Genomic DNA, 18,171 nt, shown 5'->3' on the forward strand with positions numbered 1-18,171 from the left:
CTCCCTGATTGAACTAACCTCGTTATCTCTAGCCTGCTTTTTGCTTGCATATATATACCTGCCCCTGGAAATTTCCACTACATGCATCCGATGAAGTCAGTATTCACCCACGAAAGCTCATGCTCCAAAATATCTGTTAGTCTATAAGGTGCCACAGGACTCTTTGCTGCTTTCACTGAGAACATGTCTGCAAGTGAGCAAAGCCCCAGTTCCTCTTTACCCAGCTGCATAAGTACAGTCTGTATGTGTAGCATCCAAGACTGGAAAACCAGTTCATCAGCATTTGTCTAAATGACAGGGTCTTAAACATGGTTTTAGACAAATACCCAGCTAGAGAACATGGAAAATTTCAGAGAGCATTGCCAACTCCCCCTGAAATGTAAAGAAGTTACAGGCTAAACCTGGGCAAACCAGTGACCAGAGTGGGGTCGAGGTACTGACAAGTAATTGCTTATGTTCCTGGGAGCGTCCCTGACATCTCAGGGGCAGCTTTGCAATTAGGAAACCGACCTTGGAACGCAGCATCAAGGGCGGAGATCACCACAAACCACCATTATACAAAACAGACTAAACAAAAGGAACCCAGGAGCAAGCAAATGGACAATCAGGCCAGTGTCAAGATGCACAAAGAATATGCTTGTTTCTGTTGTTGAGTGCATTGGCCGTTCCCTTTCCAGACAGGGCCTCGCAAAGCCTGGTGTTCACCGGAGGTCACTTATTTGGTAAAAACAGCTGCAGACGGCCATTGTTTATCCCCAAACCCTCTTCCCCCATCACATCATCTAGAACTCATTATGCGGTTCCCTCCCTTTAATCAACCATTGCTAGTAAGTGACCTTGCAGGCAATGCTGCGGAAGAGAAATTCTCACTCCATACCCACAGTCCTGTGGGATGTCACTAGGAGCTCTTCCTGTTAAAGAAGTGCACAGGGCACCTCACTTCCTTGCATTACATGGGAATTCCTCACCTGAGACACACTTCCTTCTTTACTCTCACAGCTAAAGCTGTGACAGGTTCACAGCAAGTTCAGAATCATCATTTTAACAGAAAATAAAAATGCCTACACATCCTGGCTTTTCGTTTCTTAATGTTCAGTAACACTGGAAGGTGCTGCCTCTCTCCTTCGGGTCTGGGAAGGCCTTTGGTGCAGATGACTGGACCGCTGATAGCCAATGTAGTATGGAAATAAGCAACAATGAATGGCTGAAATTCTGCTCCAACTAATAATCACAATCAATACAGATCAAACCTGAACAATGGAGCTAGTGCAGAACTAGTATTCTTCTCTGAACAGAGCCCACTGCAACACAAACTTATGTTGTCAGAAATTCAAAAAGCCGATTTTAAAAAACACCTTAGTCACTAGAGTGTTTTACTCCAAAGAATAACGTTCTTACCTGAAAGCACAGCCACTGCATCCAAATCTGACCGTTAGCATTGGTCTCCCCAGCACAAGCCAGAGCTGCTATTCAGCAAGGAGATGGACGACTTCATCCCTGGAAGTCAGACAGAGGCTCCTCCAAGCAAGAAGGCAGCCTGTGCCACCAGAAAAGTTTAAGACAAATGTGCTATACCTCCAAAGTCTGTCTCAGGTACCGCTGAAACACTGACTCCTGAGAGGCAACTTTGCAAGAGCTTTCTGAAAGGAGCCCATCCTTCTTTGTGCCCTCCCCTAGGCGGGCCTTACCAAGCCACAGACATCTGCCAAGCAGGAGACTTTATCCACCCAGGAACTGTAATCTGAGTCTTTTACTAGCTTGATCTAGGCTGCAAAGCCATTTTCCAAGCACCTCCACTTCTGGAGGCACTGGTCTGGCATTAGAGGGGACAAGTTGCTCAGATCTGCACTTTTGGTGCTGTGTTTTTGCTCACTGTATGGGTGGGCACAGCTAACAGAAATTAATGAGGGGGGGAGTTCTCTCTACTCCCACCCCCAAGGCCTCACCTCATGGTAAGCTTCGTTTCATTCGAGTGCCGGACTCTGAACCCTGCAAAATCAGGAGTGTTACAGACAGTCCTCTGTAAAGATTCCACCAGAGGAACCAGCTGCTTTAGAAACTAAATCTATGTCTACACTTGCAGTTTTCACTCTGTCAGTTTCAACAGTGATAGTGAACTGGTGAAAGAAAAGCGCTGGTTTGGGTACTGGCTCACTTCCACAGGCGTCAGCGTGTTTACATGTCCAGCACTTCCATCCCTGATGAGAGGAGCACACTGAGCTGTCCCACAGTGCAGCTCTCTCCATTTTGACAGTAGGTCTTGTGGGAAGGCAGGGTGATCGTGGGGCATCCTGGGTCCAACTCCTCTCCCCAAACACTGATCAGCTTCAGTAGCTCAGCATTGCTCCAAGCAGGGGATCATTTTCTCCGTGGAGCAGCCATTGTCACCTGGCCAGATGATATGTGAGCACTTGCCAAGAAAACAGGAAGGGGAGTTTCAAAGTTCCTGGGATTTTACCCGGGGAGGGGCGGACGTCTGTTTACCTGGCGACAAAGCAGCAGAGCTGGTGACCAGAGTGACTCTTACCAAGTGCAGAGAGAGAAACTGCCTCAGGGGCGAGGAAACACATGACCCCTGTGGTGACAGATTTAACAGGTGGAGGGGAAATGCACTTCCTGTGGCAGAGGAGACTCACAGCTGATCTTTTCCCTTTGCACCTCTCAGCGGGAAGCTCCCATGGGGCTGAACTCACTTAATTTCAGGAGATCTGACAGTGATTTGTTTAAAACAGAGGGAGAAAGAACACTGTGACTACATGAGTGCCTTCCCCAGGGGACTCTTGGGCCTGGTCTACACAAGAAAATTCAGTCAGTTTAACTATTTCTGTCCGCAGTGTGAAAAATCTACCCCCCTGAGCAGTGTAGATAAGCTGACCTAAATCCCTGTGGAGATACCATTCAGTTCTGTCACCCTAGCTACTGCTTCTTGGGGAGGTGGGTTACCTATGCTGATGGGAGAACCCCAACCAGCAAAGGGGCAGCAGAGGCAGAGCAGGGAAGGGACTCCCCTAAGGTAACCCCTCAGGAAAATGCCAAAGCCAGGAAAAGAATCCAGATCTCCTAAGTCCTTGGTCTGGACAGACCATGCTGCCTCTCACCAGGATCAGATCATTTTCTGTGTACAGCATCCCACCGAGCGCAATGCTAGTGTTAACAAATCATAGCAACGTTCATCATCAGTTAATTCAAACCCACTTCATGGAGTTTGCAACTCCCATTCGTGTTCACATGCCCCCGCTGAAGAAAATCCCCAATGACTTCCATGTTGTCCCACCCCCCTAGGGAACAATGTTCTCCCCACTTACAGCCTCAACTTCCCCCACGTTGGCTAGGTCATGGGGCCTGGGAGAGCCGGTCTGCATTATGACAAGTAGGCAAGGAAATCCACAGAGAGACCCTGACACAAAAACAGGAGAGATAATGACAGAGAGGCAAGATGGACCAGACAATCAGTAACAGGGAGGATGGCTCCCCTGCTGACAAAGGCAAGGATGGATGAATGAGAAGACTAGAGCAATATTCCCATTGGATTCAATGGGAGAAGAATCAGGCCCTAAAGCAAAAAAACAAAATGTTTTCAGACCCCTAGAGCAGTGGTTCTCAAACTTTTGGACTATTGATCCCTTTCATATAGCAAGCCTCGGAGTGCAATCCCCCTTACATATTAAAAATACTTTTAAATATATTTAACACCATTATAGATGCTGGAGGCAAAGCAGGGTTTGGGCTGGAGGCTGACAGCTTGCAATCCCCCATATAATAACCTCTCAACCCCGAGGAATTTCAACCCCCATTTTGAGAATCCTTGCCCTAGAATTTCTCTCTGCTGCAGATTCCAAAAGGCCAAAATCACAGCGGAGAATTCTGCAGGAAACACCATGGCCAACCAAAAGCGAAGAGACCCTACAACCACAGGTGCACATTCTGCACTGTTGGGCAGCAGATAAGCAAGGCACATATTCTAGGCAACACTACATGCAGCCCTGTTCCAGTTTTAGAGTCCCTTGGGGAGATATTAGGAAGGGGGCTAAGGACACAATTCATTAGAAGCTGGGGAAAGGCACGCAGGCCCAGATGCCAAAGTCTTTTCTTGGCTGAGCTGAATCTCAGGAACGCTCTCTCTCTTTCCAAAGCTCAGTTAGGCCACTATGAAGCAGTTGACGGCAGACCCAAGTCGGAAGAGCTGGGATAATCATAAAGAAACAATTATTGGGACACTGGTGACATCAAGGCTGTAAACCAAATTAAATACTTTATTGCAAATCAAGGAGGGATTTTTATCCCAAGAACACTGGCAGATCTCCAGCTCTGGACAATGCGTGGGTGATCCCCTTTGCCTTGAGGACCTTTTAACAAGACTCAGCTCTTCTGATAGGCTTTTCCACAGCAGTGAGAGTGCATGCTGAGTGACATTCCAGACATGCTAGTTCTGCAAATGTTCTTTTCTTTAAAGCGTTGTAAGTGCTGCTGTAACACTGACAGACCCTGGTTGTTGTTGGGCAGGAGTGAACCTGGGGCTTCTGGCGCTTAGTGCATGAGCCTCTACCACATGAGCTAAAAGCCAACTGGCTGTTAGCCAAGGCTGTAGAGCAGACTCATTTTTCCTCCCTCCCTAAGTGGTCTCAATGCTATGACATGGGACAGAACACCACACCCAGAAGGTGTGTGGGTTACACAGTATTTCATAAACAGTTTAAAAAAAAAAACAGAACAGCTTGGGGGTGAATTTAACCAAAAGTACAAACTCAGAATCCTCCAATTATAAATGGTCTGCCCAAACACATGAAAGAGAAACCAGTTTTACTGAGTATTTACATGTTGGAGATACACCTGGAAGCCTGCTGCTTTCTTCTAGACAGCTGTACATCTTAGGGTGTTGTCTTGTTGTTTCTAAATAATTTTTGTAATCTGGTGCTTCCTAAATGGCCTTTCTTCAGAAACCATGTTTACCCTGCTAGCATTTCTGCTTTGCATACCGAAGCACAATAAAAAAAATATCAGAAAGGTGTGTTCATTGCAAATTTCCTCCAGTCCATAACGATGGAGACGAGCCAGGATCTGGAGTCATCTTGCTCTCTAAAGAGAAGGAAGGAAGTCCACAAACCAAGCAACAGCAGGAACAGTGTAGCAGACATGCCAAACCAGCAGAGAAAAAAACAACAATGCAGAAACTGGGCTTGTTTTTGGCTTAATTGGCTTGTGAGTTGCTTGTTGGCTAGTTTCTGGCTTGTAGCTTGTTGAGCTTGTAGCTTTTTTTTTGGGATTGCCTCCTGGCAAGCAGAGGCAATGGGGGGCAAGCAGGGGTGCACAGCAGGCCTACCACAGTCCCAGGCTGCACGCTGGCGGGGTGTGGGGAATCTAGTCACAGAGGGTTGGGGTTCTTAGGGATTGGCTTGTTTCAACCTTGATTTGAAACGGGATTAGCTTGATTTTTGGCTTATTGTGAAAGTCAGGGTGCTTATTTACCACATGAAAGTAGTTATATGTGCAGAACATGGGCTGCTCTGGAGAAAACATTGCAGCTTGGAATCCTAATGTGGGTAGGGTGACCAGACAGCAAGTGTGAAAAATTGGGACAGGGGTGGGGAGTAATAGAAGCCTATATAAGAAAATGACCCCAAAATTGGGACTGTCCCTATAAAATCAGGACATCTGGTTCCCTTAAATGTGGGACCCTTGGTAGCTTTGATTACATGAAGAGGTAGGGGGAGTGGGGTGGGAGCATGTCTTGTAAATTCCATTGCAATCAGCAAAAACTACCCAGCATGACTGGTTTTAGTTGACCTGTCAATGTCTCATTACAACAGAGCCACACCTTGGACATAGACCTGAAGAGTATATAAGGGTCAGGAGTGTGTTTGAGGTCCCTCCCATCTGTGTCCACAAAAGGTTTTCTGTACAAAGAACAGGACCATAGGAATTAGACTGGCTCACACCATGTGTCCAGGTAGACCTCTGGGGGCTTGTCTACGCTTGAAAGTTAATTCAGGTTTGTGTAAAGCACAATAGCTATTCCTGAATAACGCCATACATGGACACTCTTATTCCAGAATAAGAGTGCCGTGTTCCTGTTTAGCTTGACCCAGTTTCAGCTATACCAGAATAAGGCACTCTTTACTCTTACCCACAAACGGAATTATTCAGTACTAGCAATTGCAGAGTAACTCCATGTCTAGACACACAGTGTCCAGGGCCAGTTCCTTCATAGGAAAGTGCAAAGATATTTAAGAACTCAGTGCTCCGGCTTTTATAATACAAACTAATATCATAGACCATGTATTTCTCTACTCCCTTTGTCAGAGTCTCTTAGACAATAGTTAACTAACCCTCACAAGCCGCTCTGTGAGGCAGGGAAGTCTTATCCCCACTTCGCAGATGGAAGTTGGGATTTTCAAAAGGAACCTGACTCTTGAAAATCCCAGATGACGAAACTGAGGCATGATGAGCTCAGGTCACTTACCCACGTAAGTAAGGTCTATGACAGACCTAGCAAAGAACCCAGCTCTCCCAACTCCCACTCCTGAGCCCCAAGGCCACTCTTCTTCCCAAGGGCTGCATTTGAAAATCTTCCACCAGTTTCCCATCATTTGTGCAAGCTGTAGTACCTACAGGGCTCCAGCATTTTCAGCTAGCACACTTGAGATCCTCGTTTGCACCACTGCTAAAAAAAAGAAAAAGAAAAAAAGGATGCAAAATCATTTAGTGTAGACAAGGCCAAGAAGACTAGAGGGACATTACAGTCTGTTCCACAGATTGCACCATTTTACGCTGATGCGTTATTCCGGTTTCACTGGCTCAGGGCAGGTTTTTAGTATGTTATGTAGTTTTTCCCCATAGCCTACACAAGCAAAGCCGCTCAGTCAAGAGAGGCACTCAGTAACCTGATCTCAGAAGTGATCACGTTCTGGTGCCCAGCAGAGAACCGGTGGAGAAATGTTTCCAAAAATAATAGATGTTTGTATCCTTTTTATTACTCTCTTATTTTTAAAAGCAATGTTAGTTGTTTTAATAGATTTTTGCATTTTCAAACAACCTTAAAACCAAGATTTTTGTTCAACCCTCATAGCTGTGATTGTTCCTGTTCATGGCAAACTGCAACTACTTTCCACCGAACCCCTCTCCTGGAATCCTAGGAATGTTGGAAATCTCCTGTAAGAGACACCCCCCCACTACAACTCTCTGCAAATAACTGCTCAAATGAAAGCTTCCCAAAGTCCAATGGCCCTGGGATTCCCAACTCTAACAGGAAGTCACACATGCTCCTTGCCTCCTTAGGATAATAGCCAATCTTTATATCACCATCCATCTGAAAGTGTTTTAAAAGTATGGGAATCACAGCATCCATTATCATTGAAATGCAGCTGCCTCTGGGGTGGAACACAGCAACTATTTGCCAGAGTACAACAGCACTGCATGGCAGTTTAGGACGGGAAGTGACAAAGAATGGTATGCCCAACTGTAACCTTATCTGCAATGGAAATTTGCTTCAGTTCCAGCAATCAACAGCCACCCATTGCTGTAGTTACTCCAGGACAAAATCCTAAGGAAAGATGTGATTAGAAATTGCCTTGCCAGCACTTGGGGTTAGCACTGCTGTAGCTGCACCAGTGGCTGAGTTTTGGTGGTTAGAATCAGGACAAATTCCCATTATAGACAAGGCCTAAAATTCCAGGGGGAGTGAAGTTCAGCAGAACATGATCAGTCCAGACTGGAATCCGATCAAGAGCACCTTGTTAGAGAACCTGTTGAAAGCACAAGGAATAATTGAGCACAAGAATGGACTGGACTGGACACGAGTGACTCAAATGCAGCTAGGTTCCTGACCCAGCAACTTGTGACGTCCGTTAGGTAACTACCCTGGGAGTGATTTGAAAAGGTGCAGCAATTTAATAGCATTTTGCACAATTCCTGGATACCCTAGCACCCTCTAAGCAGAAAGCATTTGTTCTGCAGCAGCTGAGAGGAAACAGAGCAGGGACGCAAGAGATGGTTATTAGTGCGGCTGTTTTGTTTGGAGACAGGATGGTCCGGGACCCCTGCACCTCTCCTCCTAATTCACACAGGAAGGAGGAGATTATCCTCTAAGGGAGGAGGCATTTTTGCAGGCAGATGCAGCTCTTTGGAATAGGAGGGTAGCCTGGACGCTGCGTGATGTCATGTTATGGGAAGCCACATTAAGGTTAAACTCAAGTTGAGTCACTGTGTTTATGAAACCGGACTCGGTCTCATTTTTATCCGAAGACAATTTTATCTGGCGCTTTGCACTATTGTCAATACAAACAAAACGAGGTGGAAGCTCCCTCCCCACGAGCTGCATGTGGGCAGCCCTGGCACCGTCTCCTTTCGCAGGGAGGCTGCACCCTGCTTCGCTCTGGACATGGCTGCAGCCCCAGGAGATGAAGGCTCCCTGTCTAGTTTGCACTTGCTGGAAAGGAAGGGAACCACACGCCTCGGTCTTTGCCTTTATAGGAGTTCTCGCTGAAAACCCATTTCCCCCAGGTCTCTGTTCAGTTTGGAGTCAGATGCCTGCAGCTTATGGCTGGAGAGTCACAAGAACCGTTTAGCATGCCTTTCTGCTTAAGTCTGGAAATAAAAAACAAAACCAATTCCCAAAGGCCTCCAGCTTGAGGCTACATGGCTACAGCAGGACTGCAGCTTTATCCTGAACAAAGCACCTAACTCTAACCCAAAGTGACTTCTTGCACCAAATTGCCTTAGGGCCAAATCCTGACCTCCTAACTCAGGCAATGCTGCCGGTGAAACCAACAGGATCTTTGCTTGACTAATAATACCTTGTTCTTATATACACTTTTAATCAGTAGATCTTAAATCACTTTACAAAATACCATTATTCCCATTTTATAGATGGGGAAACTGAGGCTCAGAGAGGTGAAAATGACTTACCCCAGGTCACTCAACCAGACAGACAGTAGCAGAGCCAGAAACAGAACCTCGGTCTCCTGAGTTGGAATCTAATGCTCTAGCCACTATACGGTACTGCCTAGTGTACAGATGTAGACTTCAGGATCTGGCCCCATCAGTGGCAGGTTTCACTAGCACGTGTCAAAACATTTCACAGCATTGCCCAATCCATGTTGTAGCCCTCTCCTCACCTACAAGGCAGGCGTCAGGGGGCTGCAGCAGGGCGAGAGCCTCACCACAGCATCTGCCTGGAAGCAAACATTTTACAAAAGGGTTTGGAGTCTATCATGAAGCCTCCTCACTTGGGTCTTAAGGTTGCCAACCGTCCAGGCTTCTCTTGGAGTCTCAAGGCATTAAAGATTAATCTTTAATTAAATATTATGCCATGTGGTGAAACCTCCAGGAATCCGCCGAACCAAAATTGGCAACCCTGTTAGGCCCTGATCCTGTAATTGGATCCTCGGGGTTTGGTACAGGGGCCTGTTCCAGAAGATCCAAATGCAGGAATCACGGTCCAAGGCTTTTTGTTTTTCACAAGACAAGATTTCCAGGGGGCAGATTCTGATCTCCATAGTACATGGAGAAAGGCAGAGTTGTGTTAGCGTCAGTGGAGTTACTTCATAACCGAGACCTCATCTGGCCCTGTGACATTTAGGGTTTTTTAATAAAAAGTCAGTCTGTCACCTGGTATGCAACTCTCTCTCATTCATTTTTACATATTTGGTTCTTTTCTGTGCCATTTTGTTAACATTATACTCTTATAAGCTTTGACAGCAAGCGTTTAGCCCTTTTCCAATGGAAAATAAACGTAATCATAATTAAAAACATTACAGATCACGTCATTTTTCCTTTTTTTTAAAGATTTTTTTTGGCCACAAAAAAGCTCTGACTTTTACCCTGACAAACACCCAGCCTTACTTGTAACTAAGTCCTTCATGTCTGGAGAGTAGGAAGCCTGCCAGCTGCATTTACGGAACTGTCATATATTAAAAATATTTAAATGTATTTTAAATTGGTTTAAAGGGCAACAAAGCTGACGGTAACGCAGGCCCTCACTGCTAAATATCTCAAACTGACTCTTTAGGCACAGACTGAATTACAGCTCTACAAATCTTTTTTTAAAATAAATGATAGAGGAGGGCAGCCAGTGCTCTGAAAGGATTCCAGCCACAAACTGTTGATCTAAATGCCCAGACGTGCACATTTAATTTAATTTGTTCCAGATTTTCTCTGTTGCATACACTTGACTTGTGTATATTAAGGTGTGCAACACCCAAGGGCGTGTCTGTGTCATGTTGCAAATTAAAGGGCAGAAGCAGATTGTCAACCACTGTCTGAGCATTCAGTCCAGTGAGCTCAATAGTCTTCTGATGTTTGAAACGTGCAAGGCTTGGCTAAACATTTGATATTCATATATTCAGCAAATTCATGCTCCTGCTCTCTGTGTTGCTACAAGCCCCGTTGGCTCCATGTGTCCACAAGAGAGGAATAAATCACTGTAACATAAAACTTAAAAGAAACAAAACAAGAATAGAAACCACATCATCCATTTCTGTTCCTGATGTGCTTTTTGGACCCAACAAGAAATTCGGAGAAACACTCACTTTCCACTGCATCTTCCACCCAGCACACTTCCTCCTTTGATCTGCTAGCAGATAGTTAAATGTTCTGTTCTAATAAATACAAAAATAAAATGATAACACTGTCAATATATTGCATTCACATAACACCCTGCAGGATCCCAAAGTTGGTTACAAGCTAATATACAAACCATAGCTACAGATCACTTCACCGACCACTGAAAATATGTGGCCACCTCCGGTACGAAACAGAGCAACCATGGGCGGCTCCAGGCACCAGCACGCCAAGCGTGTGCCTGGGGCAGCAAGCCGCGGGGGGGGGGGGCCTGCCAGTCGCTGTGAGGGGGGCAGGCAGGCTGCCTTCGGTGGCTTGCCTGCAGGAGGTCCACCGGTCCTGCGGTTTCGGCGGCAATTCGATGGCAGGTATGCTGAAGCCATGGAATCGGAGGACCTCCTGCAGGCATGCCCCCGAAGGCAGCCTGCCTGCCGTGTTTGGGGCGGCAAAATACCTAGAGCCGCCCCTGACAGCAACACACAGCAGCGCTACACAACAGTTTAGGACAGGAAGTAAAAGTGAATATTGTAACCAATGGAAACTGCAGGAGTAATTTAGGGAGGCAGAATGTAATTTCTTGAACTAGTATTTGCTAGAGCTAAGGAACTTGAAACCAAGAAAGCATGGTGCATAAGGGCGACATTAGCAATTTTTTTTTAAAAGGTAAAGAGACAAAACTACACATATACCGAGTACCTTATCCTGCATTACAGTTATTTCTACGTCTGGTACCTGGCATAACACCACTGCCCCTTCTTTGAGCACCTAGATGTAACTTGGAAATTGAGAACTGATCCACCACAGTTCATGAGCTCTGCAGGAATTGCAGTGCACAGAGACACATCTTCGTGCAATCCTTTGGCAGTGCTTAGGACCCTGGAATGGATTCCGCTGAACTCATGGCTGCAGCACGAAAAAGCCTTTAGAAGTTTATTACACTCATTTCAAACAAGTCAATAAATACATTTAAACATCAAATAGAAAATATCTGGGCTTATGTATTTTACTGTAGAGGACATTCAGTTTCTTTAATAATTGTAACAGCTTCTGAGAACTCCATTTCCTTCCCCAAGTTACCCCCATATTCTCCAGCTTTAAACGAGAGAGAACAACATGTCCCCGTCTCAAGGCTGAATTGGGCTCATTTAGTTCACATTTGCAGAATGCTTTAAGTTCCTCAGATGGGAGGTGCTAAGTGACTGCATCATCCCTGAATCTGATCCTGCTCTAGCCACACTGAAAACAGAACTATCACTTAGTTCCTCTTCCCGTCTGCAGCCTGCAGGGAAAATGAAACTGGAGCAAGTTGATGCATTTCCCAGGGAGATCAACTAAAGGAGCATCCGCATGTGCAAGCTCCAAGATGGGCAAAGAGCAGACAAACACAACACATAAAAGGGTTAATGTATCAACCTGGCAAGCTTGGGGCCCCTCCATGGGGGGTCATAGAATCATAGGCTATCAGGGTTGGAAGGGACCTCAGGAGGTCATTCTAGTTCAACCCTCTGCTCTAAGGAGACCCAATCCTCAGTTGTTGTTTTTTAAACCCCAGTTCCCTAAATGGTCCCTTCAAGATTTGAACTCACAATCCTGGGTTTAGCAGGCCAATGCTCAAAACACTGAGCTATCTCCTTGCAAGCTGTCAGCCTTTGCCCCAAACCCTGCTTTGCATCCAGCATTTATAATGGTGTTAAATATGTAAAAAAGTGTTTTTAATTTATGGGGGGGGGTGTGTGTCACACTCCGATGATTGCTATTTGAAAGGGGTCACCAGTACAAAAGTTTGAGAATCGCTGTACTGTGGCATTCATTGCTTGAGAGGATTTGGCCATTTGCTGGGTATTTGGGGAAATGCTTGTGAATTCTGAAATATTATATTTGGGCAAATTATTATTTAATGAACTGTGGCTGCATCCACACAGATACCATGGATGTCAGGAAGGACTGAACCTAGGGCATTCATGACCAAGGATGAAAGTCACCCCTGTACAGCACAAACCTCAGGTACTCCTTAGCGTTCACTTGCTTACCGTGAAATCCAGCATACACACCATAATAATCAACTTCACTCCGTCACTGGGTACAGTGGAGTCACCATTAGAGATTGATTCATCTTGGCCAGCCAAGGGGACAGAGTTAAGATTGCTGGGTGTAAATGAGACTTACAAAAATCACAACACCCTAGCAGTTGGGTTAAAACAGTAACTCTGTTAGCTATGAATACATAGCAAGTTTGATCCTCACTGGATCCACTGCTGAAGGGAATCCCGATCGCATGCACTGGGACAGTGCATTACAATTATTAATCCAAAAATGCATTTTGTAAGTGTATTATTTGTTATCCATTAGTCCCCAGTTTTAAACATGTCAGACACGCACTCACAGAGCAGAGTCAATACGCCATGAGTCAGGTGACCAGACACACATCAAGAATAGTGATTAGTCAAAGAACAATTTTCCAGAGGCTGGAAATTATTTGCATGAACTATCTGGCAAAGTATGAATAAGAAAGTCTGGATCAAGTTGTAAATTGCTTGCAAAGAGAAAAAAGGTCGACATTTTCAATGCACGTTCAGCATGATGCTATACCTTTGAAGCCAGCGGGAAGATTGCCATTTATGTCAATAGGAGCAAGATCATTATTCCACAGCAAATAATTCAACCAGCTCCTGCAATAACCATTTAGCCTTGCCCACAGACTTCTAGCTGTAGTGAGAATCAAATACCCCTGGGAAGAAGAAAGCGTTCCTGCTGTTCTAAAGGGGTGCTAGGTGGACTAAAGGTCTTATAAAGACTTCTAAGATTTTCTCTTTTGTGGCAACAGTAAGAGAGCTGAGTCCGTCCTTGCCAAAGAATCCACGAGGGAAGAACTGCAAACTCTTTGTCTCTACAAACAAACAAAGTGAACGCTGCAGCTGGCACCTTAGCTAAGAATCTACCACTATCCACGTATTTAGAAGCCTCAGCTCTAATGTTCTAAGTTCACCTTTATTGCAGGAGGGAAACCTTCTGGGACATAATGTTGCATTAATGTCTCAGTGTTAGGATCTTTTGTGCAGGACATTCTCATAGGCGTTTTAAACATATCCTGGAGAGAGAAGAATATGGGGGGGGGGTTCCCGGGGGGTCCCCCATTTCTTCTTCCTTATCCCTCATTATTGCTCATTGCTACAACAGTCACCCAAAGGTGGTTGCTCCCTTGATCTCCTTCAGGTGTTGAGCTCTGTTTTTGAAATCAGAGACACCAAGAGATGATGAAGGTAAGCCAGCAAACTCTGACTGAATTTCCCTGATCCTGCCTCAGTTAACTCACCGATGCTCCTTCCAGAACAGGAGGCAGAGCCTTCATTTATTTAAAAACAAATGCCAGATAATAAAGAACAAAGCAGTAGGCAGCAAGACCATGAGAAACTACAAATACCATCTCATTCTGAAGTGTTCCTGCCTGCCCCACTTAAGCTGAGAGTGAAGAGGGAAAGATGGTGAAATTCAATCTGACGTTGAGACATTTAAAACTGGACTGGAAAAAAGGTGGCCCTGGAAAGGACCTTGTCTGGAACACTCCTGCAGTGGCTCCTGGCAGGAGAATGGGATTTTCAACCAAGCCTAAAGGATTTAGGTGCCCAGTTTTAATGAAAGTGGGTGGCTAAGGCTTCTTCGAAAATCCTGGCCTACATGCCCTGCTAGATCCTTCCCATCTAGCTCTAGTTTCTATGGGATTCTGTTACTGGTTTAATGTAAGTGACTCTGGTTCAGTGGTTTTCAACCTGTGGTACACACACCCTAGGGGTCCTCAGACTCTCTCTAAAATTTCCAAAGGAGTCTGCAAGTACATTTGAAATTTTTGAGGGGTCCATAAATGAAAGAAGGTTGAAAACCACTGGTCTGGTTGATATTCATGGAAGATGGAAATGTGTAAGTGAGGGGAGGATTTGACCCATAACCCACATTTTTCTGCTGCACACAGCAGCTGTTAATGGAGTATTAAGTTTAAAGGGTCATTAATCTGCATCAATCATGCACAACACAAAAATACTGATCCCAAAGTCAAAATAAAACAACACAGGCCCAGGCTCTGCCCCTCTAGCTTGTGGAGTTGCTTCAGATTTACACTGGTTTCAATGAGAGCAGAATTCGGCCCTCTAAGTAGGGGAAAATAGATTTAGGGCTTGATCGTAGACCCACTAGAACCAAGGGAGGGAGTCCCATTTATGCAGTGGGTGTTTAATCTGGGACCTGATGCACTCACTCAATGTCAACGGCAGAGGGGAGGGGGAGAAAACTCAGATTTCCAGGTGAGATGTGTAAAGAGAAGGGGAGATGGGAAGTTATACCTGCCTAGCAATATGGTATTATATGGGCAATTAACTTTATCTGAGCCAGTTACTACCTGTTTTCCTTTTCATTGGAAGATTTAGTAGGTGACATTTGCTAAATATGTCAAGACATAACTGTGTTGGGGGTTTGGGGGAAGGGGAAATGTGCCAGGCAGAAGTGAAAAAAATATTTTACTATTTGCTGGTAAAAAAAAAACCCTCCCTCCCATCAGAGCAGGAGTCAGTAGCCAGGAATAGGAGCCCAGGGTCAGGAACCAGAGTCAAGGGTCAGAGCCAGGTTACCTGGAACAAGGCAAGGCTGGAACAAGCAGCTAACAGACAGGAACAAAGGCTTTGAACAATCACCACTGCTCCTGCTGCTGGGTGTAAGCTGATCCATGGACTCTTCCCACCAATCAGGCAGGGTAGCCAATCAAACAGGCCACTACAGGCCAGCTGTGCTGGTTAGTTTGCCAGGAGACTATCTGTGTTTCCTGGTTCCTAACACAAAGTCCCAGAACTATGGCCCTTTTTGGTAACATTTCACCTTATAGTTAACCTCACAATTTTAATGGATAATTGAATTTTCCTAATCAGGTTCAGTTTCTTTAACCCAACTGCTGCCTAACAATGATGGTGCCAGGAGGCTCCCAACCTGGAATCAAGGTCTCCAGCTTTGAAACCCTCAGGCCTTTAATTCACTTTGTGATAAGAGGGTCATTGAGTATTGCTGAGACTCAGAAGCATCTTCATTGGCTGGATTAGGGGATTGCACTATCCTGAATTAATATTGACTGATGAAAAGAAGCTCAAAGCAAGAGGTTTGTTTCTTGATGGTTTGGCTGATAAAAGTCTCCTTGGTAAGGTTACTAGGGCTTTACCTCCCAGTGATCTGTAAATCTATTGTAACTGCATCCTTAAGGAACCAGCTCAGAGCCACAGGGTCAGAGAGCAGCTGCCTTGCAAACAGCTAGCAGCAGAGAAGCAATAGCAGCAGATAGGCCAATACACAAGGGATTCTCTGACAGTGCTTTGAAGTGGGAAGTGAGAATGAGACCTGGCTGGGGACAATTCCACTTCATAGACTTACCCAGGACTGAGTTCTGTGGCACCTTATAGACTAACAGATATTTTGGAGCATGAGCTTTCATGGGTGAATACCCAAAAGCTCATGCTCCAAAACGTCTGTTAGTCTATAAGGTGCCACAGCACTCTTTGCCACTTTTACAGATCCAGACTAGGATGGCTACCCCTCTGATACTTATCCAGGACTGTGAATTATGCCCTGCAATACGCACTTGAGGACCAGTCCTTTAAAGTAGAAACAAGGCACCAAAGACATGAATGAGTCTGGGAGCACAGTGCTTCCCCATGTGAATTAGTTTGAGCTCTTATATTTCAACTTCCAAGAACAAAATAAATAAAATATTAGATACATCTGAAAAAACAGTGTACACCCCAGGCCCCTAAGCTTGCTGGCCCAGAATATATTTCCCTGCAGCATTGATGCCCTCACAATCAGTCTAGTTGTTAACACAGTAAGACCTCAAAATGCCCCTTGCAGCCATTGCTGTGTTATGTAGTATGTTTTAAAAAACAATGTGTTTACAAAAGACAGATCTTCTTGCCTTAATCAGAACTCCACCACACTGGGGAAGAGACTTCCAACACCACCCTTGGGATGCTGTTCCCTAGCGAGTTCAATTTCTCTGTTAAGAAATGATGCCTGTGATATCTGACTCAGCCTGGATTTTCCATCACTCCATTTCAAAAGCAGCAGTAGAATAAGAACCTCTCACAGCCCCTGCTGGAGTCTTGTGAGAGGTAAATCAAGGCAGAGGATGGGCCTCAGTCTCAAAGGAAAGGAAATCACATACTTTGCCTTCTCTCTCCAGTCTCTGCTGGGTTGCAGTAAAAGTGTGACTCACCAGAAAGCTGTGGAAGATGGAAATGTGTGGCTTGGACTCAGTCACCTAACCTGGGTCAGTATCCACAGTCAAGGAGGCCTAACACTAAAAATACAAGCACTTAGATATCATGATAAGAGGGATAACTGGATAGATTAGCTAGAATGATTTTGGATCCTTCTTTCTGTCTGGGAGCCTGTCCAACTGTGTGCAGACCCTCTCAGATCCCCAGCTAGAGGCAGCTAAGTTTAATTAGAAAACCCTTCTCTGGGGGAACATATTTAAACTGAGTGACTCATACTGTGAGGGGAGAATATGAAGAAAATGCCTGCATGAGGCAGTGATTACAGCTAACTGGTTTAAATTATGTGGCCTGTAGCTGGCAGTTGAGGGGGAATGCATAGGATCTTCAGGCTGCCTTTGGTAATGCATTCTGCTTCCTGTCTGCTGGAAAGGCTATTGCAATTAATGCTCTAATCTTCAGGTTTGTTAGCTCAGAGTAATGCTATGGGGGATGGGACTGGAATGACTTCTTCGCACCCCACAGGGAGAAGAGGCAAAATTCCAATTTAGGTGCTTCATTGTTTGGCAGTTGGATAGTGGGGAAATGTGGGCAGGATCTTTTTTTTTTTGATTAATGATTTAAGATGGAAACCTTGAATTTAGATTAATTTGTTCCCATGGAATCAAAGCCTAGAGATCCCTGCAGCATCCCTAAAATATACACATGACTACCCTTCATTCCACTGCATCTGTCATGGGTCATTGTTTCTTGGTTACACTGAATAATGAAGAAACACAGATGAGCTAGATTTTTGCCCCAAAGGCCGAGAGACAGTCAGCTCCTCCAGGCCTTTGTTTGTAACCTCCATTCTTTAACTTCATGCAATCTTGAGGAAAATCATGAATGGTGTGGAGAAAGTGAATAAGGAAAGTTTATTTACCCCTTCACATAGCACAAGAACCAGAAGGTTTAAAACAAACAAAAGGAAGTACTACTCCACACAATGCATAGTCAACCTGTGGAACTCATTGCCAGGGGATGTTTAGAAGGACAAAAATATAACTGGGTTAAAAAAATAATTATATAAGTTCAGGGAGGGTTGGTCCATCAATGGCTATTAGCCAAGATGGTCAGGGATGCAACTCCATGCTCTGGATGTCCTTAGCTTGTGACCGCCAGAAACTCGGACTGGATGACATGGCATGGCGTCCTGTTGTGTTCATTCCCTCTGAAGCATCTGGCACCAGCCGTTGTCACAAGACAGAATACTGAGCTAAATGGACCATTGATCTGACCCAATGTGGCCATTCTTATGTTCTTAGGCTCATTTCCCTTTATTCCTGTAATTTGATCAGACAGAGAACAAAGACGTGTTTGGGGATTCATA

At 45.0% G+C, this 18,171-nt stretch overlaps 1 protein-coding gene across 2 annotated transcripts in view; it reads right to left on the reverse strand.

Moving 5' to 3' along the window:
• The window catches only part of LPAR2 (lysophosphatidic acid receptor 2), a 22,702-nt gene extending 21,093 nt beyond the window's left edge, over window positions 1-1,609 (reverse strand). Inside the window, exon 1 of one of the 2 annotated variants that reach the window (XM_032782040.2) lies at window positions 1,399-1,609. In XM_032782040.2, the coding sequence (XP_032637931.1) occupies window positions 1,399-1,439 (41 nt within the window). In that variant the 5' untranslated portion in view covers window positions 1,440-1,609. The remainder of the gene's footprint in view (window positions 1-1,398) is intronic. The other variant, XM_075060999.1, reaches the window with a different exon arrangement.
• Window positions 1,610-18,171: the final 16,562 nt, after the last annotated feature.

The sequence above is a fragment of the Chelonoidis abingdonii genome, chromosome 26 (genome assembly GCF_003597395.2).
Source record: "Chelonoidis abingdonii isolate Lonesome George chromosome 26, CheloAbing_2.0, whole genome shotgun sequence".
Lineage (NCBI taxonomy): Eukaryota > Metazoa > Chordata > Testudines > Testudinidae > Chelonoidis > Chelonoidis abingdonii.